Genomic DNA, 16,206 nt, shown 5'->3' with positions numbered 1-16,206 from the left:
CCTATGTTTAGGGTTGCAGCCATGAAGCTCAACCACAAATGAATTTGGTGGGGCTTCCTCCCAAGGAAGCATACACAAGATGGCAGCTTTAGGCTTGAAGTCTAGGATAACCACAATGGCTTAATTCATAGAATCATATAATTGCACAGTTGGAAGGGGCCCGGGGGTCATCTAGTCCAACCCCCTGCGATGCAGGAATCTCAACTAAAACATCCATGACAGGTGGCCATCCAACATCTGCTTCAAAATCTCCAAGGAAGAAGACTCCACACCACCCTCCAAAAGAGTCTGTTCCACTGCCCAACAGCTCTTACTGTCAGAAAGTTCTTCCTTATACTTAGTCAGAAAGGCCTCTATAGGCACATACATGCATTGTTGGCAACTGATGCCACACAGCATGGCATTACCCTGGTCCTCTAAGTAAGTTGATTTGAGAACAACAAAAAACAAGACATACAAACATGCTTGCTCCTGGCTTATTTTTACTAACTGCAGTCAATCCAGAAATCTCGAGTGTGGATGTCACAGGAAACTGTGGTTAAGTTTACCCATTTGCTGCACATGCAAACAAAAAAAAATTACACATAACACGTCATGCAAACATCTCAAGCAAAACCTTTTCATTGCAGTCACGTTATATGTAGTTAGGATACCAAGCTAGACAAGTCAAGTGTGGTCTTATCTGGAATAGATAAACCTTTCCTGCAATTTAAGGGGCGTTTTGTAGGGTGGGTTTTTATTTTATTTTGCTTAAAATGAGAATCCAAGCAAACTTCAGTTCAACTCCCAAAATTTAATAGCGGACTACACTACAGGGCGCTTGTACGCCACTCTGTCAGTCCAACTGCCAACCTGCAATGTATCAACAGCGGGCAAGTAGCTGTGTTGACTTGTTCTGTACCGTACTTGTTTAGCCGCACATTCCAGAGCCACAATAGGATAACAACACCGGATCCCATTACTTGGTCACTGTCGACCCCGCCCTTCACCTAGTTTGCAACATTAACCGCCGGCAACACACTGCAAGGTTTTGTAAGCCGCGCACGCACCCCTTGGCTGCATTTGTTTTTTAACTAGCCGGACCGTTTAACAATAAATGCAATAAATAATCGACACCAATCGAGGTCTGGGTTGGGCGGAGCATCTCCGGGAATGCGTGGAGGGAACTCCAGTCCTTGCAATGCAAAGCCCGGTCACATTTTGAAACGAAATCTGATTCCTGGCTTTCTTCGCGGATTTCTCTGCGTGTGTCTCTCGCGCCTACTGCAGGATCTTTTGGGTTGGAAAAAGAAAATGGCTTCTGCAGTGCTGAACCTGAGAAATCCTCTCTCCCATCCTGCGCTGCGTCACCCTCCCCCTTTCCTCCTTTCTAAGCCTCCCTCTCTCCGCCTGCCCAGCTGCATCATTTGACCAGCTGACAGAGAGGCAACCAGTTACGAAGGTCGCCTTTGCGCACCGAAGTTTCGTTTTTACGCGGAAGGCGCTGCTGCTGCTGCTTCCCCAAGGATGAAGGTGTGCGGAGGGACCAGCGAGGCCAAGGCAGCCACTGCGGAGACGCAGCAAATCGCCCAGGAAGTAAGGAAAGGGTCCTCCTTGCAGTTTTACGCAGCTGGAGAAATCTCTGGAGGTGGACTAGTGGCTGGCTGGGTGGATGGGTAGGTGGGGAAGATAAAAGCGCAGCCTGGAGAGAGTTTCTCCTTTCTCCTCCTCCAGTGGCGCTTGCTCATCGGCTTCCCAACATCTGGAATGAAAGGCGAGACACTCCGTTCTCAGCTTCCTCCCTTGACACACGGCCTCATGAGGACTAGCCACACCCTTCGCCCACATAAGTTCTGTAGTCGTCGCCATGTTAGTCCGGGTGCCAAAGAGAGGTCAACCTGGAAATGTTGATGTGTGCAGAACAACGTACAGTATTTGTTGTTTTCATACCTGTTTTATTGATGCTCAGGTGCCTTTCATGTCACTCCAAGGTTTATTCTAATGCTAGGCGCATTTTGCGCAATTTCCCCAAAACGAAAAGTTGTGCATTGTGAAGTAAGTTTTTGTGCACTTGGGCATATGGGGTTTAATTAAGGGGCTGGATAGATTTTAGAAAAGAGATGGATGAGAAAAGGGAGGAAGCACTTCGGAGAGGTGCATTGGTTTTTTAAAAGTACCTAAACCAGCCCCTCCCCCCAATTTTCGGGGACTACTGCTTTAACCTATGGAGTCTTCCTTATCCAAAGCAAAAGACGGTGTTGAAATTGGTTACTTATTTGTCCTTCCCAGGACATTTGAAGTGGAATTAAGTAAGTAGCCTCAGTAAGGATAGGACTATATGAACCTGCATCCCAAAATAAGTTTGGGCTCCCCCAAATGATAGATCAACAGGAGAGCATTCACCACAATATGCGTAACTTTTTTAAAAATGGGGTTTTTAATTAACATAAAAAATACAAACAAAACATGATCAAAGTTACAAAATACAGGAGCAGCACAGAGGTTGTGTTTTCCAAATAAGCAGAGAGCAAACAATGTAGAAAAAATAAAAACAGCAAAACGCATAATCAAAGCCAAATTTCATGATTTGGGGAGGCAGGGCAGTGTTTTGTATATGCAAATTTGATAAATAAGAAATGAATTCCCACCAAAAGGTGCAGAAATGCTTTGGGTCTTCCTTTCCCTTAGAAAAAAGCGTCCAAATAAGAAGTTAGTTTCTTAGATTGGAAACTTGCCGTTTGATCACCCCACATTAAAAATAGCAAGGAGGGCGTTTTCCATGAGTCAGCCTTGCACAGCATTTGACTCAGTGCTTCGTTGTGGTTGAAGTGTACCAATCTCAAAGTGAACTTTCCCCAAGTAATGGAGATATATAGCAATGGGGTAGCTCAAGGCTTATTTCAGGGGCACAGGAGGATTTCTGGTTCCTTACTGGGGGCTGCTCATTCAGCTCTGTTTTGAACCAGCATCACCCTCATCAACAAAAGAAAATAAGAATTTGTGCATTTTAAACCGTTCTTTTAGATCCTGTGACCCACCCCCCTGGAATTGCTCAGTAACTTTGGAACTGTGATGTTTCAGCATGTTCCTCTTTCACTTCCTCTATCCCTCCCTGTAGTTGCGTATTTTCCATTCTCAGTTACTTGGAACTATCTGGGACATTTCATCGGAGGCCACTCATAACTATGATCCACAGGGCTCAGCTTTTCTGCTAGGTCTTCTGCTGGTCTAGAGCAGTTGCCCAGTCTCATTGACGAATGAACAGCAGAGGATGCACTGTGTGATGTCTGCATGGTTTATATTTCTTGAGTAATGCAGATATTCTGCTTCTGGTGCCTAATCTCATAATTTAAGATTTTAATATAATGTGGAACCTGACTCAGGAATTAAACTGTTTCCTCTGACCCTAATTCCTGCTCTCGTGTGTTCTTTCTCGCTCATATAATCTCTGCACAAGGGCTGGGAGATGCAGTTGGCCACTTCTTATTTGCCTTGCTTCTGCACCTTCATCTGACGTGGAAGAAAATGAGCAAGCAAAGCTCTTCATACCACTTCATTCGTATGTGGAACGCCCTCCCACCAGATGTCAAAGAGAAAAACTACAGCCATACCTCAGGATACGTCTGCTGCGGGTTGCATCTTTTCAGGTTACGGACGTGCCGAACCCGAAAGTCCCGGAACGGGTTACTTCCGTGTTTGGCGTGTCCGTGACCTGCGCGCATGCGCAGAAGTGCCGCATTGCGTCACACACGTGCGCAGATGCGGAACTTCATGTTGCAGCCTTTTCATGTTGCGAACGGGCCGCCGGAACGGATCCCGTTCGCAACCTGAGGTACCGCTGTACCAGACTTTTTAGAAGACATCTGAAGGCAGCCCTGTTTAGGGAAGCTTTTAATGTTTGATAGATTGTTGTATTTTAATATTCTGTTGGAAGTTGTTGTTGTCAGCAGAATAGCTGCATGTCTGATTGCTCATTCCTGTCTATGACAACTTGTTTTCTAATCCCCTTTGCTGAGGTTATCAGGCTCTCAGTTTTGCCTGCTCTGTACTTCATTCACATTTGTTGCACGTCATCTTACGATCTGGTGTGTATGAACTGCCTTTTTCAAAAAGTACTCTGTGTGAAGTCAGGTTGTGCCATATGAAAGCTCTGCCTCTGTCAAGAGAGGACTGCCTGTGCATGGACAGTGCTGGACAGGGACTAATGAGGTCTGAAATGGTTCCCAATTTGGCCCTCAAATTGCTCCCCACAAACAATCGTGTGCGGCAAGTATGGAGGTGGAGCTCCCGATTGTTCCTTTGCAAGCGGGACTCCCTGTTGGTGCTGATCAGCTGATAGATGTTGACAGGACCCCCCACTGGGGTTGGCTTTGCTAGGGAGCAGTGTTAGAAACTGAGATATGAAAGCTAGGAGCTAAATGGCACCTTAAACCTAAGTTATGGGCGCAACAACAGAATGTCTAGGCACATTTTTTAAATAACAAGAATACAAAGCTGAAAATGAATGAACTGTGGCTAAAATATTATGTGTGTTGTTCACATGGTCTACTATTGGGACGTGTAAATTGTGTGATTTACACACGATCTACCTGTTTGACATCTGCTGCCCAACCCCCCTAATATTTTTAAGAGGGTCTCTTCCCCACTCTTCAAAGAGTAGCTAGAAGCGGGGAGGCAGAAAAAGGTCCTCCTTTCCTTCCACTCTGTAATTTTAATCTGAAATCTTAGGTGCAGTACTGCACCCAGAGCTCAGAAACTGCTCGCGCTGATTAAATTCCCCGTCGCAAAATGCGCCTTGAACAAAGGGAGTTTCAAAAACTGCTAGGGAGTTTCCTAATGCTGGGTGGGTGGTGATGGGGTTTGCTGTATTTCAGCTAGGATTCTATTTTCCACATTATATTATAGGACATCTAAAGCTGGGGGGGCAGTTTCCATGGGGATACTGTCTTGAGCAGTACCCCCATGGGGAGCAGAACCTTCCCAGCTCTCGGTTCTTCTTTCACCTCCAGGCACAAATGGCAGAGATTTTGCAGGCTTCACAGTATTTTCAACAGCAAACAAAATCTAATTCCTCCTCCCCACCCCCACACCTTTTTCTGTTCCCAAAGGTGAAAGGACGAGTGGAAGAGAAAGAAGGAAGAAGTTTTGAAGTCTTTGACGCAGTTGAGTTTAAGACGCAGATAGTTGCTGGAATAAACTACTTCATCAAGGTACCGTATATGCCTGCTGTTTTTGTTGTAGAGCTCTTGTGGCTAGCGAGTCAAATGCAGTATATCTGCCAATCTCCATTATATCAAAAAGAGAGAGCAACATGTGACCATATGATATGCGATCGTGCAATATCAACTAACTCTTTATAATATAAACAGGGCAGAAAAATGAATATATAAAATGTAAACAACTCATGAAGATACCCTTCATAAATAATAAAGCAGGATTCAATAGAGTCTCTGAAAGTCTCTGCTGGTCATAAATCAAGATATAATAGCAAAAAGTCAGTCGTCGAAAATTAAGTAGAGAGATGAATAATATAGCGTTCCAACGATGCTGAAGTGGTTGATACACTGTCAAGATGTACAGTGTTTCCGGATATTTTCCACTGTTTCGTAATTACTTCTTCAGCACAGGTAGCTGTGTTGGTCTGAGTCGAAGCAAAATAAAAAAATTCCTTCAGTAGCACCTTAAAGACCAACTAAGTTTATATTTTGGTATGAGCTTTCGTGTGCATGCACACTTCTTCAGAAACACTTCTGTTTCTAGTGTATCTGGAGAAGTGTGCATGCACACAAAAGCTCATACCAAAATATAAACTTAGTTGGTCTTTAAGGTGCTACTGAAGGAATTTTTTTTATTTTGCTTCTTCAGCACAGTAATGGGTAGTAGAAATATTTCCATGGACTGCAAAAAATGAATGAAACAATATGCCTAGTATATGTACTAAACAAAAGAAGCTGGGATACAAAATAATGCAATGCAAATACAAAAATAAAATGGACACATACCCCATCTATCATGAGAATAAATGCATACTTAGGAACAGTGCTCATAATTCAGTGTAGTCACTGCTAAAACACTGGAAGCTAACGAAAAGCTATAAAGCTGTCTCCAGGTGGTGCTGTGGGTTAAACCACTGAGCCTAGGGCTTGCTGATCAGAAGGTCCGCGGTTCGAATCCCTGTGACGGGGTGAGCTCCCGTTGCTTGGTCCCAGCTCCTGCCAACCTAGCAGTTCAAAAGCACGTCAAAATGCAAGTAGATAAATAGGAACCACTACAGCGGGAAGGTAAACAGCGTTTCCATGTGCTGCTCTGGTTTGCCAGAAGCGGTTTTGTCATGCTGGCCACATGATCTGGAAGCTATACGCCGGCTCCCTCGGCCAATAACGCGAGATGAGCACCGCAACCCCAGAGTCGGTCACGACTGGACCTAATGGTCAGGGGTCCCTTTACCTTTAGGTGGTGCTAGTAACAGCAAAATGAAATAAAATTTAAAGGTACAGAGCTGGGAAACGCCCAAAGCTGAGGTGTCAGATAAAGCAATTCAAATCCAATTCAGAATTTTGCCCCCCTGGATATATGGTTTTAAACATAAAAATGAAACGGGACTCTTGCTGTCGTAACTGTTTCTCATAATCTTTTCTAATGCTGATGGGCTTCTGATTCGCCCACAGTACCGTAAATAACAAGTCTGTATCTGAATGGTTATGAGAGAGAAAATGTTCTACAAGGGGTGCCTCCCTGTTGGCTGGGTGTCAGGTACTGGGCAGAGGAGGAATGGTGGAGACCGCCTCCCCAGCATGACCCTTCCAGAGAAGAAGACAGTTCAGAATTACAACGGTGGTTTGCGGGAATTCACAGCTCAGAGGCAGATGAGCAGAAAAGTTGGGAATCGTGGGAGAGCCCAGAACAACACCCGGCTGACCCATTGTCATTGGAAAGCATTCCAGACCCTCCATCTCCCAGAACCCGGGGAGCCTTAAAAGTAGGAGAGCAAGGAGCTCAAAGACAGAGGACATGTAGCAGCACCTGTAGAAGTGATGAATGAGGAAGTGGGAGAGAAGGGGGTGGAGATTCACTCGGGACAACAACATTATTCAAGAGGCTGAGTTCTATAGCCTCTCTCTGTAAAGATTGAAATAAAAAAGGATGGTAATAAACTTTTCCTTGTCTTTATACTTTCCTGGGCAACCAGCCAGGAGCTGCTGACAGCATCCTGACACTGTGCTACTTCAAACTGTAGGTGGGGCCCACAAGATTTCATGTTTCCGCACATGTAAGGGTATTAAGGGGCTGGAATTTTTCTCTTGCCTTCTCCCCCAGCATACTGCTTTTAAATGTGGAGAGAAATTGCTTTGGCTGGTGGTACTAGCGTGAAAGAGAGTTCAGTCATTTGATTCCTCTCCCCACCCCACCGTCTGAACTGTTACATCTGCTACAGAAATTTATTGCTTCAATGAGAATTAGGCCCCATTTACCAAATCTTGGTTTTCATTCCATCAATAACAGCAGTAATGCATCTGTGCTGATATTGCAGTTTGCACTCGTCAAGCAATCATTTACGTTGGTGCGGCTGAAGCCTCAGAGAAGTGAGGGATTGGATGATTTCCCTGAGAAATGTTAGGGAGAGGTATCATTTAGGACAGAGTACGCTAAAGAGGAGCTCCTGGAATTTGTTTGGCGTCACAAATATATGAAAAGCAATCCTTCCATAGGAAAGAAGCTTGAGTCCTCCCCCCTTCCCAACTACAGTGGTACCTTGGTTCTCAAACTTAACCCATTCGCGAAGTTCGTTCCAAAACCAAAACCAAGGTGCACTTTCCCATAGAAAGGAATGCAAAATGGATTAATCCATTCCAGACTTTTAAAAACAACCCCTCAAACAGCAATTTAATATGAATTTTACTATCTAACGAGACCATTGATCCATAAAATGAAAGCAGTAATCTATGTACTGTACTATAAAATAAAGAAGACAGCATTGTAGATGATAAAAATTAAAATTAATTGTTTTTCTTACCTCACTGATGATAGTCATTGTTTGGATGGAGGGCTTTCATTCATTTCCGCAGTCACACAATCAATCAGTAGCTGAACTGGGTTCCACACAGTCACAAAAACAAATTAACCGAAAAAGCCTCCAAAACAAAAACGCAAAATAAATAGCAAAAACAAAAGCGCCAAACTTAATCCGTTCCGGAAGTCCATTTGACTTCCGAAATGTTCGAAAACCAAGGCACAGCTTCTGTTGGTGCAGGCACCCCAGAAACAATAGCCAACAGCTGCATCGGATGTTTGGCTTCCAAAAAAAAAATCAAAAACCGGAACACTTATTTCCGGGTTTTCAGCATTTGGGAACCAAGGCGTTTGAGAACCAAGGTACCACTGTACAACTATAATGAAGCAAGACGAGCGCTGATGCCTAAGCTGTATAGGATGACATTTCCTCACATGCCTTCACTTCACACAATTTACAGGCCCCCTTTTCTTTCTTTCCAGGTCCACATTGGCAATGACGAGTTCCTTCACCTGAGAGTGTACAAGCGCCTCCCTCATGAAAACAAGCCACTGGAGCTCACCAGTTACCAAAGCAAGAAAGCAAAGCACGATGAACTGGCTTACTTCTAAGCGGTTCTGCATAAGCCTTTCTCCCTCTACAGTTTTTTTACTAAGTTGAAAACCGGTGTTTATTTTGCCAAATCCAAATGATCTTTCTTTCTTTCTTAAAAAAATAGTATGGTGCTTTAAAATTGTAGTAATGTAGCCATGCTTTGATCATATTAATTTCTGTGGCATACAAGTATTTATGTGTTACTTGTGTGTAAACTGTAAGCGCATAGATCAAGGACTGGGACTGTGCTTTTTACCTTACGCTATCACCTCCCTCCCACACACACACACATGTGTATAGCAACATGTTGTATGAGCAGAAAGCCTCATTCATGACACTTGACTAATCAGGTGTCCCAGTTGTGGAGACCCCCTGCTCATGAGCAGAAGCGCACATATTATTGGGCTTTCTGCTCACACAACCATGGCCATGTGGTTACTAAAAAGAAAAAAAGAAGGGAAGAAAGAAATTGAGTGGGGCTAAAACCAGGTCCCAATCCTCTCTCTGTACGCTTATGCCTGACATGTGAGTAATGCCTGAATAGGACTACATAGTCATTATGTACACAAGAATTAATCTGATGTGCATTTATTTTTGTATACCACTACTTTGGATCCTTCTCAATAAATGAAGTTGCTTGCTTAAAAAATGTTACTTTACTGCTGTTCCTGATTGAAACAGGACTTTTTGATTATGTGTGTGTGTGCAAGAGGAAGTTTTGTACAGTCATATCTCATGTTACATCCGCTGCGGGTTACGTCTTTTCAGGTTACGGACACGCCGAACCCGGAAGTCCCGGAACGAGTTACTTCTGGGTTCGGCGTGTGTGCATGACGCGGCGCTTCAGGATGCAGCCTTTTCATGTTGCGAACGGGCCTCCAGAACGGATCCCGTTCGCAACCAGAGGTACCACTGTACCTCATTTCAGCAATGAGGTATATTATGCAGGATTTAGAGCACACCTGGACAAATCCTTGGGGAGAGCTAAATATGCAGTCTGTTGGATGGAGGTGGAAAAAGATAGTAGTAGTAGTAATAATAATAATAATAATTTATACCTGGCCCATCTGGCTGGGTTTCCCCAGCCACTCTGGGCGGCTCCCAACATAATTAATGATAATAAAAATTAAAAGCAATAAAACATCAGACATTAAAAACTTTCCTAAACAGGGCTGCCTTCATATGTCTTCTAAAAGTAGATATCAAATCAAATATGTTTATTCGGCTGTACGCCCATCATAAAACACAACACAACAAAACAAATCAAATAAAAACCACAGACTCATACAAACCACAGATAATATAACACAATTCACAGCTCACGAGGACAAATATTAACAATTCAAAGAACATATCTTGAAGGTTTAAGATTAAGATTAAAAATTTAGCCGCCTAACTAAAATCAATATCTGATGTCATTAAAAAAAAAAATTCTTATAACTATCAATAATCAGCTAACATTCCATTCCGTCTCTTGTACGAGAGGACGGCTGTTAGGAATTTAGCAACCTGTAGAGTGATATAAGGGTCCACATCTTGAAGAACCCAGGCTAGCTGAAGGTCAACTGGATTATCAGCCATAGGCTGGATTATGGAGTTTAATATACTAGCACGAGCCGAACTGTACATAGGGCAGATAAACATAACATGGTGTAAAGATTCAGTTGATTTCATTTCGCAAGCACACATTGAAGAGACTTGGCCCTTAGTAAATCTATGTCTCAGCACATTAGTTGGAAAAACATTGAACCTAGCTTTAAGGAAGGCATATCGATGAGACGCGGCCGTAAGCGTTGTTAAGTAGGATGGAGTACGGTAAATAGGGGTTATGCCGATATTTAACGGTGAGCAGACTCCCCCGCCAGCTAGACAATTTTGGTATAGCTCCGCATCATCCAACTGTTAGGTTAGAGCCGATAACTAATGAGGCTCAGCTGTCGGACTTGGCTGATAGCCCGGAACTGGAAGGGAGGCTTGCTTTGATAAAGGAACTGGCTGGGAGGGGTGAGCAAATGGCAGAAATAACTCAAACCTCAGAAGAGAGTTTGTCCGAGTCTGTTCCTAGTTCTTTAAAGTTACAGGAACGTAGGAGGGGAGGGTTACAGGATAAGAGGAAATGGCAATTACAGAGAGAGAGGCAGAGGGCGTTGTTCGAGCGTAGGAATAAAAGGAGGTGGACTCACGCTAGAGAGCTAGATGAGTCATCATCTGATTAACTAGTGGTCTTGAGCAGGAAGTTGCAGTCTTTCTTGTGGTTACTTGCCTTTGTTTTGTCTATTTGGAATAAAACTCACTATTTACACACAGACTGTGTGCTAGCCATTGCTGTTGCTTACAGCATGACTCATCTAACTTGCTGCTGAAGGGGAAGCATGTGGATTTAAGCAAGAATGGAAGAAAAGGGGAAGCAGCAACCGGCTGGGGATTTATCAGTCGGCGCAACAGCAATGGAGATGAAGTTAGAAGATAATACTGAAGCTCTCTGGGCAGAGAACCAAGAGTTGAAGGCAAGATTAGCACGGCTGGAAGGAGTGACCTCAGAACAAGCAAGACAACTCTCTGACTTATCTGGCAGGCAAGTGGCAAAGAATTTTGTTCCCCTTCCCCCACGTTTTAGTGGGAGCGGTGCAGAGTATGATTCATTTCGGGCTTCCTGCTTGTATTATTTAAGGCTTAAGGGAGAAGAATACAGAGATGATGATGCCAGAGTGGCCCTGGTGGTGGGGCTTTTGGAAGGGAAGGCGCGGCAGTGTATTGCCCCTTACCTAATGTCTAATGACCGAGTGCTCACCAACTTATCAGCCTTCTTGAAGCTTCTGGATAGCATGTTCAGGAATCCTGCACAAGAAGCAGAGTGGGAACAGGAGTTCTTGAGCCTTAAGCAAGGAAAGGGAACTGTAGCACAGTTCTGGTCCTCTTTTGTGAGACTTGCTAGACAACTAGGCTGGGAAGGAAAGGCCTTGGTTGGATTGTTTAAGGCGGGACTCAGTGAAGAGATTCGGGTGGAGTTGGCAAAAAATCCTGGGTTGAAGACCTTGGAAGAGGTGGCACAAGTCGCCTTGCAACTAGACCTGAGGTTCCAATCGCTGGACAGGTTGCGTAGGGGCCAAGGAAGGTCAGAGAGCCGCAGGACATTTGTGCCCTTAGAGCTGCCGGATTCACGAAGGGTGGAGGAAGAAGCACCCATGCAACGTAGTTCTATCAGAAGGGGTACAACACCTAGTATTACACACGCTGAGAGAGAGAGAAGGTGGAGAGATCGGTTGTGCCTTATCTGCGGCTCCCCCAATCACATGGCTCGTCAGTGTACTGTAGGAAGAAACCGAGGTGCGCTGTCTGGCACAAATGTAACAACACCTGGAGAGGGCATAGTGGAGCAGTCGGGAAACGAGATGACCCAGCCCGTTCTGGAGGCCTCGGGTTGGGGGAAAAGAGACCCAAAGGGCTTCCACCTGGACCGATCTTACCAGTAATTACAGCATTCGCAATGCTACGACTCCCAGATGGAAGGGGCGAGCGTGTGGAAGTTCTTATTGATTCTGGAGCCTCGACTGATTTTATAGACATGGACTTGGTGAGCAGGTTGGGAATAGAGACACAGTCATTGGAAGAACCTTTAGAAGTTAGAACAATTGATGGTAGAGTGTTGCTGTCTGGCTGTGTGTCAGAGGCCACAATGCCAATTGGTCTAGAACTGCCGGGACACCGAGAGGTCATTGCATTCCATATCACCAGGTTGAACTCCTACCCCGTGGTTTTGGGGATGAGTTGGCTATCCCGTCATGATCCGATGATCTCCTGGGGCCAGAGATCGATGACCTTTTCGTCAGTGTATTGCCGACTACATTGTTTGGGAATCAGGGCGGAGAAGAATGGTGAGGCCAATGGTACGCCAGACTGTGGTCCGCTCACTGGGGAAGAGAGACAAATACCCCCACAGTATAAGTCTTTTAGAGACGTATTCTGCGAGAAGGAGGCAGATCGGTTACCACCGCATCGCCAGTACGATTGCAAAATAGATCTGGTGCCAGGGGCTGAGATACCCGCCAGCCGTATCTACGCTATGTCAGAAGTGGAGTTGGCAGAACTGAGGGAGTTCCTGCGAAAAAATTTGGAACGGGGTTTCATACGGCCTACCAAGACTCCGGGAGGAGCTCCAATTTTCTTTGTGGATAAGAAGAACACTTCTGAGAAAAGACTTGTAGTTGATTACAGGAAGATCAACCAGCGCATGATTCCCAGTCGTTACCCGTTGCCACGAATTGGGGATTTGCTGGAAAGATTACGGTCGGCTAAAATTTTTACAAAACTGGACTTGAGGGGGGCATATAATTTGATACGAGTAAGAGAGGGAGATGAATGGAAGACGGCCTTTAACACCAGGTACGGCACATTTGAATATCTTGTCATGCCGTTTGGACTACAGTCGGGCACGGCCACCTTTCAGGCATTTATTAATTACGTGTTGTCCGACTTGTTGGATCGTTCGGTCCTTGCTTATTTAGATGACCTATTAATCTACTCGGAGAGTCTGGAAGAACACGTACAACATGTGAAGGAAGTGTTAGAGCGTCTAAGAGAACATCGATTGTACGCTAAGTTGGAGAAATGCCACTTTCACGTAACAGAAGTGGAGTTCTTAGGCTATAGAATCACCCCAGAGGGGGTGCACATGGATCCAGCAAAGGTTCAGGCAGTAGTGTCATGGCAAAGACCCAAGACTCGAAAAGATGTACAAAGATTCTTGGGGTTTGCCAATTACTATCGGAAGTTTATACCAAGGTACTCAGGCCTTACAGCACCGATAACAGATTGTTTGAAAGGCAAAAAGGCGTTTAAATGGACTGAGGAAGCCCAAAGGGCGTTTGAGAGACTTAAGAACTTGTTTGTGGAGGAAAGATACTTGGCTCATCCAGACCCGTACAAGCCGATGGTCGTGGAAACCGATGCTTCGGACAAAGCCATTGGGGCGGTGCTTCTCCAGGAAGATGACAAAGGGGAACTGAGACCATGTGCCTTTCACTCAAGGAAATTAAACTCGTCAGAACAAAATTATACTATATGGGAGAGAGAGTTGTTGGCAATAAAGGATGCTCTACAAACTTGGCGGCATTTCTTGGAAGGGGCGCAGCATCAGGTGGAGGTACGCACTGATCATAAAAACCTAGAGTACTGGCAGACGGCTCGTCAATTGAACCAACGACAGATTAGGTGGGCGCAATTCTTTGCCAGGTTCAATTTCCGGATTAAGTATGTGTCTAGTGCTCAGAACCAGCGGGCGGACGCATTGTCCCGAAAACCGGAGTATTCCGAAATAGAGACCGGGTTAGAACGGAGATTGATCCTGAGCCCCGAACAACTGCAGCTAGCAACAATGACGGCATTAGAACGGTCAGACTTTCTCCAACAAACGCAGAAGGATGGGTTCGCTCAAGAGAAGAGGAAGGCAATACGTAAGGGGGAAGTCCAAGGGAAGGAGTTTACTGAGAGAGGAGGGCTGCTGTACAAGGGGGAAGCTCTCTATGTGCCAGAGGGAGAGCTTCGTGCGAGGGTGCTGAGACAATGCCATGACAGTCCAACAGCAGGACATTTTGGGCAGTGGAAGACGGAACGTCTGGTATCAAGGGATTTTTGGTGGCCACGGATGCAGGAGGAGGTCAAGGAGTATGTCCGGGCATGTGAAGTGTGCCAACGGTCCAAAAGACCTCGCGAAACACCAGCCGGGCTACTTCAACCACTGCCCACACCACAAGCACCGTGGGAAGGCATTGCTATGGACTTTATCACTGATTTGCCCGAGTCGCAGAAACAGACAGTGGTTTGGGTGGTAGTAGATCTGTTCTCCAAGATGGCACACTTTGTTCCTTGCAAGAAATTACCGTCGGCACAGGAGACCGCGCAACTCTTCATAGAACATGTGTTCAAATTGCATGGATTGCCGCAGAAGATTGTGTCTGATAGGGGAACGCAGTTTACCTCCCAGTTTTGGAGGAGACTGATGCAATTGCTGAAGGTGGAGGTGTGCCTCTCATCGGCTCGGCATCCTCAGACAAACGGAGAGGCCGAACGGACGAACGCGACGTTGCAACAGTACCTACGTTGTTACGTGAATTATCAACAGGATGACTGGGTTGGGAAACTAGCGTTGGCTGAGTTTGCTTATAATAATGCTGTGCATGCTTCTACACAGCAGACGCCATTTTTTGCCTGCCATGGGCGACATCCACGGGTGTTTCCAGGTCAGGGAGATGGACTGGCAGTGCCTGCAGCTGAACAGTTCGCAGAAGAAATGGAAGCGTTGCACAGTATTCTGCGAGAACAGCTAGAAAAAGCGAAGGCTCTGTATAAGGCAGAAGCTGATAAACACCGGCAAGTGGGCAAGGAGATAAGGGTAGGGGACCAAGTTTGGCTATCCACTAAAGATTGGCCGAGCAAGGGACGTTGTAAGAAGTTACTGCCGCAACGGGTAGGGCCATTCGAAGTGTTGGAACAAATAAATCCTGTTTCATATAAGTTACGTTTACCGACTTCAATGAAGATGTATCCGGTGTTCCATCGGTCACTCTTATCGCCAGTAACGCCAAGACACCGGTATCAGAAGAGGAAGGAGCCACCACCTTTGCCCATCTGGGTGGAGGGTGAACCGGAATATGAAGTGGTTCAGCTATTGGACTCTCGTAGAAGGGGCAGGGGGGTACAGTATTTGGTGGCTTGGAAAGGGTACGGACCAGAGGAGAACTCATGGGTGAATGCGAGTGATATACATGCATCTAGGCTGCAGAGAGAGTTTCACCATAGGTACCCTAATAAACCCAAACCCCGGGGTTGGGTAGAGGAGCAGGCAGAACAGGCAGACTGGGAAGCTGAAGTGAATGGTGGGTTTGAAGAGGAGGAAGAAGTAGAAGAGTCGCAACCGGGTTGCAGTTATTGGGGAAGTGAAGAGGGAGAATGGTGGGAGGTATCTCATAACGCCCCAAGTAAGGAAGTGCGGAGGCGGGAGGAAGGAGAGGAGGCCCCTAGAGGGGGGGATGATGTTAGGTTAGAGCCGATAACTAATGAGGCTCAGCTGTCGGACTTGGCTGATAGCCCGGAACTGGAAGGGAGGCTTGCTTTGATAAAGGAACTGGCTGGGAGGGGTGAGCAAATGGCAGAAATAACTCAAACCTCAGAAGAGAGTTTGTCCGAGTCTGTTCCTAGTTCTTTAAAGTTACAGGAACGTAGGAGGGGAGGGTTACAGGATAAGAGGAAATGGCAATTACAGAGAGAGAGGCAGAGGGCGTTGTTCGAGCGTAGGAATAAAAGGAGGTGGACTCACGCTAGAGAGCTAGATGAGTCATCATCTGATTAACTAGTGGTCTTGAGCAGGAAGTTGCAGTCTTTCTTGTGGTTACTTGCCTTTGTTTTGTCTATTTGGAATAAAACTCACTATTTACACACAGACTGTGTGCTAGCCATTGCTGTTGCTTACACCAACCTTTGGTTTATACACCTTTTTGCTGCATTTAAATCCAGTTTGAGCAATTCAGAGGGAGAGATCTCATAGGACAACAATTTGGCATGGATTTTTCCGGTCCACAAATTTGTGAAGTCATCCCGCCACATGCATTGAATAAGATAGTGGT

The 16,206-nt window shown here is 45.5% G+C and overlaps 1 protein-coding gene and 1 long non-coding RNA gene across 2 annotated transcripts; both read left to right on the top strand.

Moving 5' to 3' along the window:
- Positions 1-1,393: 1,393 nt before the first annotated feature.
- LOC118075388 (cystatin-B) lies at positions 1,394-9,233 on the top strand. The gene is made up of 3 exons (XM_035097335.2): positions 1,394-1,575; positions 5,088-5,189; positions 8,473-9,233. Exons 1-3 carry the CDS (start codon positions 1,507-1,509, stop codon positions 8,599-8,601), a joined length of 300 nt encoding a protein of 99 aa, XP_034953226.1. The 5' UTR covers positions 1,394-1,506; the 3' UTR covers positions 8,602-9,233.
- Positions 5,211-7,114, top strand: LOC132591280 (uncharacterized). Its single transcript, XR_009556894.1, has 3 exons — positions 5,211-5,606; positions 5,850-6,088; positions 6,433-7,114. It is a non-coding gene; the product is annotated as an uncharacterized LOC132591280 (long non-coding RNA).
- Positions 9,234-16,206: the final 6,973 nt, after the last annotated feature.

The sequence above is a fragment of the Zootoca vivipara genome, chromosome 16 (genome assembly GCF_963506605.1).
Source record: "Zootoca vivipara chromosome 16, rZooViv1.1, whole genome shotgun sequence".
NCBI lineage: Eukaryota > Metazoa > Chordata > Lepidosauria > Squamata > Lacertidae > Zootoca > Zootoca vivipara.
Note: the sequence above shows the minus strand (reverse complement) of the source record. Positions and strands in the feature narration are given on the sequence as shown.

Coding starts and splice junctions, on each gene's coding strand:
- LOC118075388 (XM_035097335.2), top strand. CDS start 1,507: ATGAAGGTGTGCGGAGGGACCAGCGAGGCCAAGGCAGCCACTGCGGAG. Junction 1,576..5,087: donor CGCAGCAAATCGCCCAGGAA/GTAAGGAAAGGG, acceptor CTGTTCCCAAAG/GTGAAAGGACGAGTGGAAGA. Junction 5,190..8,472: donor GAATAAACTACTTCATCAAG/GTACCGTATATG, acceptor CTTTCTTTCCAG/GTCCACATTGGCAATGACGA.